Genomic DNA, 10,959 nt, shown 5'->3' on the forward strand with positions numbered 1-10,959 from the left:
CCGGGGACGAGTGGCCTGGTTTTTATAAAATCACCCCCTCCCCGTGCCCTCCTTCCAGCCCAGGCAGCCGAAGACAACGGAATTAACCCCAACCCGACCCCTCTCCCCCTTCCCCGAGCACGTTCCTCCCCAGGAGCTGGGACGAGGAGCTCACCTGGATGACGCTCGGGCTGCGAGGCTGGTGCTGAGCCGCATCCCCCCCCCCGGCGCCTCCCTAGAGCATGTAAATGATGTAGGAGAGGATCACGAGGCCGATGATGGCGAAAAACATCAGGATGAAAATGTCCAGCATGGCGAGGGAGGAGGCGCCGGGACGGGGAGGAGGTGTTGGGAAGGGGCTGCCGGGCTCCCTGCGGTGGCTCAGACAGGGATTCTGGGATCCAGCTGCTCCCTCCCCTCCCAGCCCAGCACGGCTCGCTCAGGATGGAGAGATGATGCCGGAGCTGATGGAGCCGCTTTCCAGCCGGGAAATAAAGGGATAAACACCGGCGGGCAGACCCAGCTCAGCCCTGGGGGCCCGATGCCAGCCCTGCCTGGGAGTTGTTGCTCAGTCCCTGCTCCTTCCTTCCCAAACTTCCCAGTTCACGGGGGTGCTCGCTATGAGGTGACCCCCGTTTGCAGCTGGGAACGGGCCCATCCTATGGAGAAAGAAGGAAAATTGGCCATGGCAAAGGCACACCAGGACTGCTCCGAACTCACCTTCCAGCCAGGTGCTCCTGGATTACCTCCCCATCCTCTGCCTTCGGTGTCACACACAAGGAGCTCCTTTATTTCCCTTGGCTTTTTTTGGCTGCTGCTGTTCCCAAATAACACCCTCCTCCTCCACACACCTTCCCGATTTTTTTTTTTTCCCCACTGCTAAACACTGTAGCTGCTGAAAATCCCACCTGGAGAGGCTGAATTCCCGGGGCTCTGTGAGCAGGGATGAGCCAAGGAGCTGCATCCCAGGTGGATCCCCAGGGATGTCAGTGCTTCCCACTCCCAGGGCAGCCAGGCCAGACGATGACCCAGCTCTGGCAGCCTCCCCTAAGTCCCCAAAATCCCCACCCTGCCCCAGGGAAGCAGGAAAAGCCACCGCAGTCAAAAGGCAGCACAATCAGCAGGTAAAAATTATACTTTTATTTTTTTTTCATCCGAGTAAACCGGGAAGAGGACGGGGTTGGATTGTTCCACTCGATGGTTTGGGACAAAAAAAAAGGCCAAATCACATGTTTTACTGGTGGGTGCTCAAGCCCACGGGGAAGGAGGACACGAGGACAAACCCCAATCAAGCGACGGATCCCGAAGAAAACACGTTCTAAGCTCAGCACTGAGACGCAACCGGGGAAGCTGGGGATGGACGAGGGCTATTTTACATGTGATGAGAAGCAACTCAGCTTTTCTCATTTTTTTCCTTTCCTTTCTTTCTTTCCTTTTTATTTTTTTTATTTCTTTTTTTACTATTTTATTTATTCATTTATTTTTTTTTTTTTAAATACAGGTTTAGGTGCTTTTCGGCTATGAAAAAAAGGCAAAAAAGTGCATAAGTTGAGAGAAAAAGGCAGAAATGAAGCAGTAAGAGGTTTGTTTATCGCACGGGGGGGGGGGGGAGAAGGGGCCAGGGAAGGGCAGGGGGGAGGATTAGGGACAATGGTCTCAAGGTAGCATTAAAAAAAGGTCTGTATCCCAAAACGGAATTGCCTGTGTTATTTGGTCCATTAAAAAACGGTTTATTCACATTGATACTCCCCCCCTCATTCCCAGACAAGAACGTGATTAAGAAGAGGATTGGCAGGGGGATGTGGGTCCCCCCTCCCCGGCCACCCCCTGCTCTTGTGCTCACTTGTTTTAGCACCAAAATCCCGGACAGCCCCTCCCGGGGGCCCAAAAATCCCAGGCACTCTCCCCCATCCCATTGCAGCCGGCTGGGGAAGGAGCCAGGCGTCCCTTTCCCTGGCTCAGGCCCTCTCAGGGGGTCTCCACCCTGGCAGGGACCCCCTCCTTGCTCCAGCAGTCCCTGATCCCGGTCATCCCAACCATCCCAATCCCAGCACCATCCATGCTCCAGCCCTGCAGCCCCCGATCCCAGTCATCCCAACCATCCCAATCCCAGTCATCCCAACCATCCCAATCCCAGCACCATCCACGCTCCCGCCCTGCAGCCCCTGTGCTCTGAGGAAGGGGACTGCAAGCAGGAGGCAGGGACACGGCCCCAAACAGGGCCAGGGAATGTCTCAACTCGGCCACTTTGGTCCCTGTATTCCCTCTTTTCCTTTGGGAATAGCAAAGGTGACACTGTCCCCCTGGAAGTGTCGTGGTGCAGCCCGGCAAGGGGACACCACTGTCCCCTTGTCCTGCTCCTGTGACTCAGGAGAGGAGCGTCCCACTCCTCCCTCCTCACACAGGCTTCCAGTTATCCCGACCCCGACCTGCTCCGGCACCTTGGGAGCCCAGAGGAGAAGGGGACAGGGATGTGCCCGGAGATTTTGGTCCATGACATGATTCCAAGTCAGTGGTGGTCCCAAAAGCTGCCACCGTGGCTGGGAACGAGGTGCAGGGTGGCTCAGGGTGCCCAGTCACTCCAGAGCAGGGTGCTGGAGGGGGACACTCACCCAGGTCAGTCCCAGCGTGGTGCCAGAGGGGGAGGATCCTTCACACCCGGCTCAGAGGAGGCACAGGGATAGGGACTGATCCTGCTGGCTCCCCACACCATCCTCCCAGCAGGTGGGGGGCTCAGGAGGGTCCCGAAACCCCGGTGGCAGCAGCAAGAGAAAAGCAGGAAGGTTCTGGGTGAATTTGGGGAGCGGCGAGGAAGAGGCTTCCAGGGGACACCCAGACCCCGGTTGGGGGGAGCTGGAGCTGCAGGGGGGCTCAGCCCAGCTCCAGCCCTGGAGCCAGAGCAACCCCAAAGCTGCTCCTTCAACCAGGGGAAATCAGGGAGGTGGAAGGGGGCAGCCAGAGCCCGAGGCAGGAGCACCCAGAGCCACCCCCAGGGCTGCCCAGAGCAGCCGCTGGGGACCCCGAGGACAAAGGCTTTGTTTGAGATCCTAACTGTGAATGTTTTCCTGTTCTGAGGACCGAAGGGAGCAAAGATTGAACGGGAACTGCGCAGAGGGGCCGGGAGCAGCAATGGGATGGGCTGGAGCCAGGGTGGGGCAGGTGGAGGCTTCCAGCCCATCCCTGCAGCCCAGGGCACCCTGGGGATGAGCATCCCTCAGCTCACCCGCACGGGCACCTCCGCCCAGCCCTGCCAGGGCGGGGGGAATTTGGTCCTAACATGGTCTCTCCCTCTCTTTTCTGGGATCGCGGCAACTCCGGCTGCTCCCCCCGGCCAGGAAAGGCCCGAGCGCCCGGGGGGGCTGGAGAGGAGGGAGCCCCAGGGAGCAGGGGAGCTGCAGCCCCTCATGCCCCCCCTTGCACACAGTCCCTCCGTCCCCACGGGGCCACGACGGAGCTGAACGGGCGGGAGAACCCGGAGGCGGCTGCGGACACACGGACACGGGAGCCGGGCCGTCCGGAGGCACCGGAGCACACGGAGCAGGGACGCTGGGGCAGAGGGGCTCACACACACACACACCGGGGGGGGACAGCCCCGGGCTGGGGGCTGGGCTGGACCCCCTTTCCTCCCCCCTGAGGGCTCAGATGGCCTCCACGTAGTTGGCGGGCAGCATGCCCGTGTCCCCCGTGCGCTCCACGGTGCCGTACATCCACCCGTCGTCGATCTGCTGCACGTTGATGATGGTGTCGCCGTCCTGGAAGGAAACCTCGTCCTCGTCCGCCGCGTTGTAGTCGTAGACGGCGCGGAAACGCTTCTGTGGGGACACGGGGGGGCGGTGGCAGATCCTCCTCTGGTGCCCTGCCCTGCCCCGGGGTGAGGGGTGTGCCCGATCCCGGGGGTTATCTGGGAATGCTGGCGCAGAGCCAAGTGCTCGGCCCCTTCCCAAGGGCTCCCCCCTGGCACAGGGTGGGCAGCAGGCAGAGCTCTGGGGGGTTCAACAAGGCTAAGTGCCGGGGGCTGTGCTTTGGCCACAACGAGGGGGACAGAAAGGGAGCTGGGGGTGCTGGTGACAGCAGCTGGACACGAGCCAGGGGTGCCCGGGTGGCCAAGGAGGCCAATGGATCCTGGCCCGGATCGGGAATAGCGTGGCCCAGCAGGAGCAGGGAGGTGATTCTAACCCTAGACTGAGCACTGGGGAGGCCACACCTCGAGTGCTGTGCCCAGCTCTGGGCCCTCAGTTCGGGAAGGACGTGGAGGGGCTGGAGCAGGTCCAGAGAAGGGTCTGGAGCTCAAATCCTGTGAGGAGCAGCTGAGGGAGCTGGGGGGTCTCAGCCTGGAGAAAAGGAGGCTCAAGGGGGAACCTTCTCACTCTCTACAACTCCCTGACAGGAGGGGGGACCCAGGGGGGGATCAGGCTCTGCTCTCAGGGAACCAGCACTAGGACAAGAGGATCTTAAGTTGTGCCAGGGGAGGTTTAGGGTGGACACTGGGAAGAAGTTCTTCCCAGAGAGAGTGACTGGGATTGGAATGGGACACTGGGCATTGGAATGGGCTGCCCAGGGAGGTGGTGGGGTCACCAGTCCCTGGAGGTGTTTAAGCAGAGCCTGGATGTGGCATCAGTGCCACGGTCTGGGTGACAGGGTGGTGCTGGCTCACGGGCTGGACTGGATGATCTCAGAGGTCTTTTCCAACCCAGCTGATTCTGTGACTCAGAACGAACCCCCCGGGGGTGGGAAGCAGGGGGCTGGTGCTGGGGGGCTGCTCTGGGCTGTACTCACCCCCCCTGCAGACGGGGCACTGCGCTGTGTCGAGGCCGGAGCCGCCGGCTCCTTGTATCCATAGGATTGGGACGGCGGCTGCTGCTGGTACACTGCGGGGGCAAGGACGTGAAGTGGGATATGGGGGGGCACAGCAGAGCCCCTCACAAAGCCCTGGTTGCCCCCCACCCCCCCGGGCCTCACCTGGGTTGGTGGGCTGGACGTGGTGGGACGGCTGGTGCTGCTGCTCGGCGGGTCTCCGGTAACCGGAGCTCTCCTGGGAATTCCTGCGCTCCGGCTCCGAGCCCTCGCTGGGGCTGGGGCCCATCCTGCTCCGCTCGAACTCCTCGTGGTATTTGATCTGCAGAGGAGGTGGTAGAGGAGGGAGAGGTCAGGGCTCACCCAGCCTGGCCCTGGCAGCAGCTCCTCCAGCACCAGAAACAGCTTCTCCCAATGAACAGGCAATGGGGTGAGAGGAAACGGCCTCAAATTGGGCCACGGGAGGTTTAGATCAGATATTAGGGGGAAATTTCTTCATGGGAAGGGTGGGCAGGCACTGGAACAGGACTCACCAGCCCTGGAAGTGCTAAAAACATGTGGATGTGGCACCTGGGGACAGGGTTTAGTGGTGACATGGCAGTGCTGGTTAATGGCTGGACTCCCCATGAGCTTTGAGGGTTTTTCCAGCCTGAATGAGTCCATTATTCTTTGAGCCTTCATCTCATCCCAGCTCATTCCTTTCTGAGACCAAGGATTCGGCATCAGCCACTCCCACCCTCCCTGGCAGTCCCAGGGGGGCTTCTTCACTCCCACACCCCCCTGGAGCACAGGGACACTTGCTCAGGTTTGTGGCATGGAAAGGAGGAGGTTCCTGTGTCCTATGGGTGGGACATATGGAATTTTTTCAGGATGAGATGCAAGACCAGGCTCCCAATCCACGGGAACATGGAGCAAAAGCCCCTTTGGGAATCCCCCACTGCAGACACTGAGCCTGGGGCGCAACCCCCCCATCCCACAGCCAGGGACAGAGGAGGGAAGAGTTAACCCAGCCACGGGGGCACCAGTGTGAAAATGAACCCCCCCTGGTGTTAATGAATTCATTCCCACCGGGAAGCATCTGGAGCCTGTTCATCTGCTGGTTAAACTGTGATTTCCTGAAGGGCACCACAGCAGGAGCCTGGAGCAGAGCCACCCTTCTGGGGGGGGGGGAAAGGCCTGGAGGGGAGCACCCCACTCCTCTGGATGGTGTGGGGACCCTGGGGAAGCTGGGGACAGCCTCAGGGACAGCCTCAGGAATAGGGACAGCCTCCAGGACGGGCACAGCCCCATTCCCAGGAGGGTTTTCCCACCTCCCCTGAGGGCAGTGTGGGGCATTGCCGTGTTGGGACCCCCTTTCCTGCCCCTGTTGCTGCCCTGGCAGGGCAATGCTGAGGCTCAGACAGGCTCCTGCAGGGACAGGGTTTGTCTCTGTGTCTTCAGTAAGTGGGTCATGGCCACCCCGGGCTGGCAGGGACGCCGGGGAAGCTGCTGCCAACTGTGCCCGTGGCTGGCAGAGGGTGAGGAGGCTGAGCAGAGGGACCAGGGCCGGGGCCAGCTCTCTGCTGGGTGGTTTAGTGCCCCCAAACCTCCCCACCTTCTGCCCAAACACAGCGCCTTCCACGGCAGGGAAGCTGAGCTCGGCTCCTGCCAGCTCAGAGCCCACGGAGAAGCTGCCCCAGGGAAAACCTTCCAGCCAGGTCCTTTTCCCAAGCCTTGCCCAGCCTCTCTGTCCTGGGGTTTGGTGGGTCAACAACAGCCCACAGCTCCCTGAGGAGAGAGCAGCGTTTGCCAAGGAACTGGGAAAAGGGAGCAGAAGGAGAGGGAATAAACATCCCCCTCCTGCCCTGCTGGGGCTTCTTGGGGGTGTCTGTGTGTGTGAGGGGGCATTAAACAACCCCCTGGGGCACAGGCACCCTCCTCCCTCTCCCTGGATTCCAGCGAGCCCAGACCCCTTCCCTGGCCATCCCAGCAGCTCCCACGGAGGGATTCTGTCCCCAGGGCAGGGATTCTCATGGATTTTGGAAAAGCCAGAGCAGCCCAGGGTGCAGAGCCAGGGGCAAGAGAGGAGCTCACAGACACCACGAGCTCGTGGAGCCCCCCAAAGAGGTTTCTCATGGAAAGGGTTGAGTGGGCAGGGAGAATCCAGCCCTCTCCCTTCCCAGGGTTTCCCAACAGCTTTGGCGAGGAACAGGCATGACTTTCACCAGCAGCCAAAGGTTAATGGTCTCCCTGTGCTCTGCTGGGGGGAGGACAGAGGGAGCCCAGGGGGATTTGGGGCAGGGACAGCCACACCCCACTCCTGGTGCCGCAGCTGGACGTGTGTCCTCCTGTGCATCCTCCTGTTTACTGCGCCTGTGCATCCTCCCCTGTCACCATGGCAATGCTCCAGCATCCACAGCCATCCCCAGGCACACACACACAAGGCAGAGGGAGCAGGAGAGGGACAGAGCCCCCCCTCGGGGCCCTGGGCAGGGCCAGGAGTTGGAAGGGATGATCCCTGTGGGTCCCTCCCAGCTCCGGGTGTTCCAGGATCCCACGTGCTGCCCACGCTGAGGGTCCTGGTGACAACCAGGGGGGGATGGAACTGCCCCTGGGCCACATCTGCTCCCCCCCACAAAACACCACGTTCTGCTGCTCCCTTCCTGCTTTTCACAGTCAAGGTGGAGCATCTCGGACACCCCTCTGGATGCAGCTGCAGGATCCAGCAGCTCAGAGGAGCAGGGAGGGGCACAGGAAGGTCACAGGATGCCCAGGAAAATGGGCTGGAGAACTAAAGCTGCCAGGCTGCCCCTCAGCAGCTGTCACAGCCAGTGGTCCCCTCCTGGCTGCACAGCAGAGCTCCTCCAGCCCCTCCCTGGCCCCGGGAAGGTCACGGCAAGGGCACAGCAGGGATTGGGAGCCACTCACGTTGCTGATCTGATCCTGAGTCTTTTTGATCCTCTGCAGCTCCGGGGTGTCGGCCACCACGCTGAAGCCTTTGCCCTTGTTCTTCTCAAACTCCTCCTTGTAGCGAATCTGGGGACAAAGAATGAAAAACTGGGTTCAAACAGAGGGGAAGGGTGGAGAGCACAGCTGGATCCAGCAGCTGGATGCACCAACAGCCCCTCAGTGTGACCCACGGGCTTCAGGAGAGGCAGCAGCACCTAACAGGGGCTTTGCCTCGCCCAGGAGACCCCCCTCAGGGTACCCAGGAATGGCAAAACGGGGATTTTCCAAGAGCTGGAACACAAAACCAACTCCCCCCAAGCCTGCAGGGCTTGTTTCCCTTTCAGCAGGGGTTGAGGTCACTCAGGTTTGCTCCCAGTTCCCTGTGGGCTGCCAGGAGCAGCTGGACCATGGGATCCAGTGACCCACAGCCCTACAAAGGCAATTCCAGCCAGGGGATGTTCAGCCACCTCTGGGAAGGAAAAGGCCTGCAATGAAACCAGAGCATGGAGGGTGGAGGCTGGTGAAGCACAGGCTGTCCTTCTGTCTGTCTGCCAGCCCCTGACAACAACACTGCCTCCCAGCACGGCCAGGAGCCCAAAAGTCGTGGCTTTGCTTCTCTTTTTTTTCCCCTTTTTAATACAGTTTTAAGGCTGGAGCTCCCAGCTCTCCCCAGGGAGCCCCAGCCCAGATGTGCTGCCCAGCCCTCAGCTCTGGGAGCTGCTGGCCCTGCTGCTCCTCGCAGGACTCTGCTCCCACCAGGTCACCCAGAAGCAGAAGCAGCTCCTGCAGAGGCTGAAACCCAACCAGGGACGTGACAGCTCCAAGGGGGAAGGAAACGGGGCCCGGCAGCCACAAACCCACCCCATTTCCATAGCAGGGGGGAGCAGACGTGCAGAGAGGCACCCTGAGCCCCCCTCCACCCCCCATGGGGACCTGGCCCTCCTGTCAGGGGCCCTTCTGGGGAGGAAAGAGCCGTAAGGGGCTGGATGCAGAGCCCTGTTTCCCAGGGATTCACCTCCCCGGAGCTCCCCCTGAGCTCTGCGGGTCTCACGTTGTCACTGCAGTGAAAAGGTCACCGGGGGCTCTCACACCACCAGCACGGACACACAGCCATGCCCAGCCCTCCTGGAGCTCTCCTGGAGCTGGGCTGGCTCCACAAGGAAGAACTCTGCAGACCCCACACTGCTCCCACACGCTGAGAGAAATCCGGGAAGCAGAGCTGGAAGCGTGGCGGGATCGAGCCCGTGAACCTGGCACAGGCACCCCCACGGACAAGGACCTCACACACTCCTGCCCCTCCAGACCTCCCAGCTCTGCCTCCCAGTCCAGCTGGGCCCGGAAACACCTTTCAGGAAAGGCTGCCAAGGATTTTATAACGTTTGGAGGAGCCAAGACACACCCCCATGGCCGGCTGGGCTCTCCCAGGCTCTCCCATTTCCAGCAGGATCCAAGACGTGCTGGAGTGCCCAGGGCAGACCATGGAGCAGGTCCTGCCCCCTCTCTGCTCCAGAATGACACAGGAAACACGAGATTGCCAGGGAAAAACTGAGACACTGTGGTTTTTGTGTCACAGAGAAGCTGCAGGCTCAGACCAGCTCCGTGTGTCCCACACCCCATCCAGCCCTGCCAGGACCTTGGGGGGGCTTGGGGGGCACAGCACCCACCGTTTGGATTTTGCCTGGAGCAGGGGGGATGCCAGACTCCATGGGCAGACTGGATTGGTGGTACAGACACCCCAGAACTTTCCAACACACAACATTCCCTCTTCCCGCCCTGCAAAGCAGGAGGAATCAAGCTGTGGGGGCATCTCCCAGCCCCTCCACCTCCCCCACGGTCACCAGGGGCCACAGAACCCCTGGATAGACGGGATGAGCTGAGTCATGCCCCATTTCTCTCTGATTTGTCATTAGAAAGCAAAAGCTTAATGACCCACAGCTCGATGGCCCTGCAGAACCCACCCCGGGGCACTGCCACCACCCCCGGGGTGCCAAAGCACAAACACAGGGCACAAACCTCCCTCTGCTTGAAGCAGCAGAGGGAAAGGACAAAATCTCTGACCTGTCAGGGGTAAAGGACAACTCGAATTTCCCCGAGGGGGGAAAGAGCAGCTCGGGAGGTTTGAACAACCAGGAACTAAAGGTTAACTGAGCTGTGACACAAAACCTGTGACACAAAACCTGTGACACAAAACCTGTGACACACCGGGACAGGGTCAGGAGGGGGTGACTCAGCCCTGCAGCTGCTCTGGAACCACCAGCCCCAGTTTGCCCAGGGACAGGGGCTGTGTTTTGTCTCTGTTTCCCAAAAAGGAGAGGGTTTATCCCACAGCCACCCCCTGCACAAGCACACAGAGCTGATGAGCTGTAAGAAATCCAGGCTGGAAAGATAAGGAATCACCAAGCAAGGAGCCAGTCCCACTGCCAGGCAGTTCCTCTGATCGGTTCTGTGTTTTCACCCTCCTAAATCCCACCCCCCCTCTGTTTTCGGGATACAGGAATTCAGCCCTAAAACCCTGCAGGATGGGGATGCCTGGCTGCATCCCCGTGATGATAATCACATAACAGGAATAAAATGGCATCCACAACGAATTTTCCCAGAGGAACTGTTCCCTCTCCGTGCTCCTGCTGACGTGTGCATCCATGTGTTATCCAGAGGGAGCTGGAGAACAGCCCTTCACACATCACAGCCCTTCAGCCCGGGCACATCCAACCCTCCCCGCGCCACGTCCGCGCTGTCACCGACACCGAGGTGACAGCGGAGCTCCCGGAGGTGCTGGCACGGCAGGAACAGGATCCAGGCACCTGCTTCCCACCCACGGGCCCCTCCACCCCGGGGCAGGAAGGGCTGTGCCCCAAACCCACCCACGGAAGGGCTCGGAAAAGGAGCCACAGGGGCCGGGAACCTGCAATTTCCCTGCCAGGCGTGGGCTGCGGGAGCGGCCCTGCGGGCACCGGAGCTGTCACTTTGGGGACACATTTATCCACACAGGACAAATTATCCGGCAGCTTCCAGTGACCGGAACGGGAGACGCCTCCACAGCGGGACACAAATAGCGGAGAGACGTGACACTGCTGGGACACTGCTGGGACACTGCTGGGACACTGCTGTGACACTGCTGGGACACTGCTGGGACACTGCTGTGGGGCTCAGCATGGGGGGCCTGGCAGCCTGCCCTGCACCTCACCCTGGGCACCCTGGCTCTGCCATCCTGCCCCTGCACGTGTCCAGCACCCCATCCTTGTCACCCCATCCCTGCAG

General features: G+C 60.7%; 1 protein-coding gene and 1 long non-coding RNA gene across 2 annotated transcripts in view; one reads left to right on the forward strand and one right to left on the reverse strand.

Annotated features, from left to right (window-relative positions):
• Nucleotides 1–1,664: 1,664 nt before the first annotated feature.
• The window catches only part of LASP1 (LIM and SH3 protein 1), a 32,132-nt gene continuing 22,837 nt past the window's right edge, over nucleotides 1,665–10,959 (reverse strand). The window contains exons 4-7 of the mRNA XM_027666353.1: nucleotides 7,681–7,788; nucleotides 4,939–5,095; nucleotides 4,756–4,847; nucleotides 1,665–3,791 (exon numbers count right to left, since the gene is read on the reverse strand). Coding sequence (XP_027522154.1) covers nucleotides 3,618–3,791; nucleotides 4,756–4,847; nucleotides 4,939–5,095; nucleotides 7,681–7,788 — 531 coding nt within the window. The 3' untranslated portion in view covers nucleotides 1,665–3,617. The remainder of the gene's footprint in view (nucleotides 3,792–4,755; nucleotides 4,848–4,938; nucleotides 5,096–7,680; nucleotides 7,789–10,959) is intronic.
• Nucleotides 4,531–10,959, forward strand: part of LOC113958242 — a 10,131-nt gene continuing 3,702 nt past the window's right edge. The window contains exons 1-2 of the long non-coding RNA XR_003531462.1: nucleotides 4,531–4,681; nucleotides 6,070–6,073. This is a non-coding gene — a long non-coding RNA (uncharacterized LOC113958242). The remainder of the gene's footprint in view (nucleotides 4,682–6,069; nucleotides 6,074–10,959) is intronic.

Source organism: Corapipo altera, unplaced genomic scaffold (genome assembly GCF_003945725.1).
Source record: "Corapipo altera isolate COAL_440 unplaced genomic scaffold, ASM394572v1 200, whole genome shotgun sequence".
Taxonomy (NCBI): Eukaryota; Metazoa; Chordata; class Aves; order Passeriformes; family Pipridae; genus Corapipo; species Corapipo altera.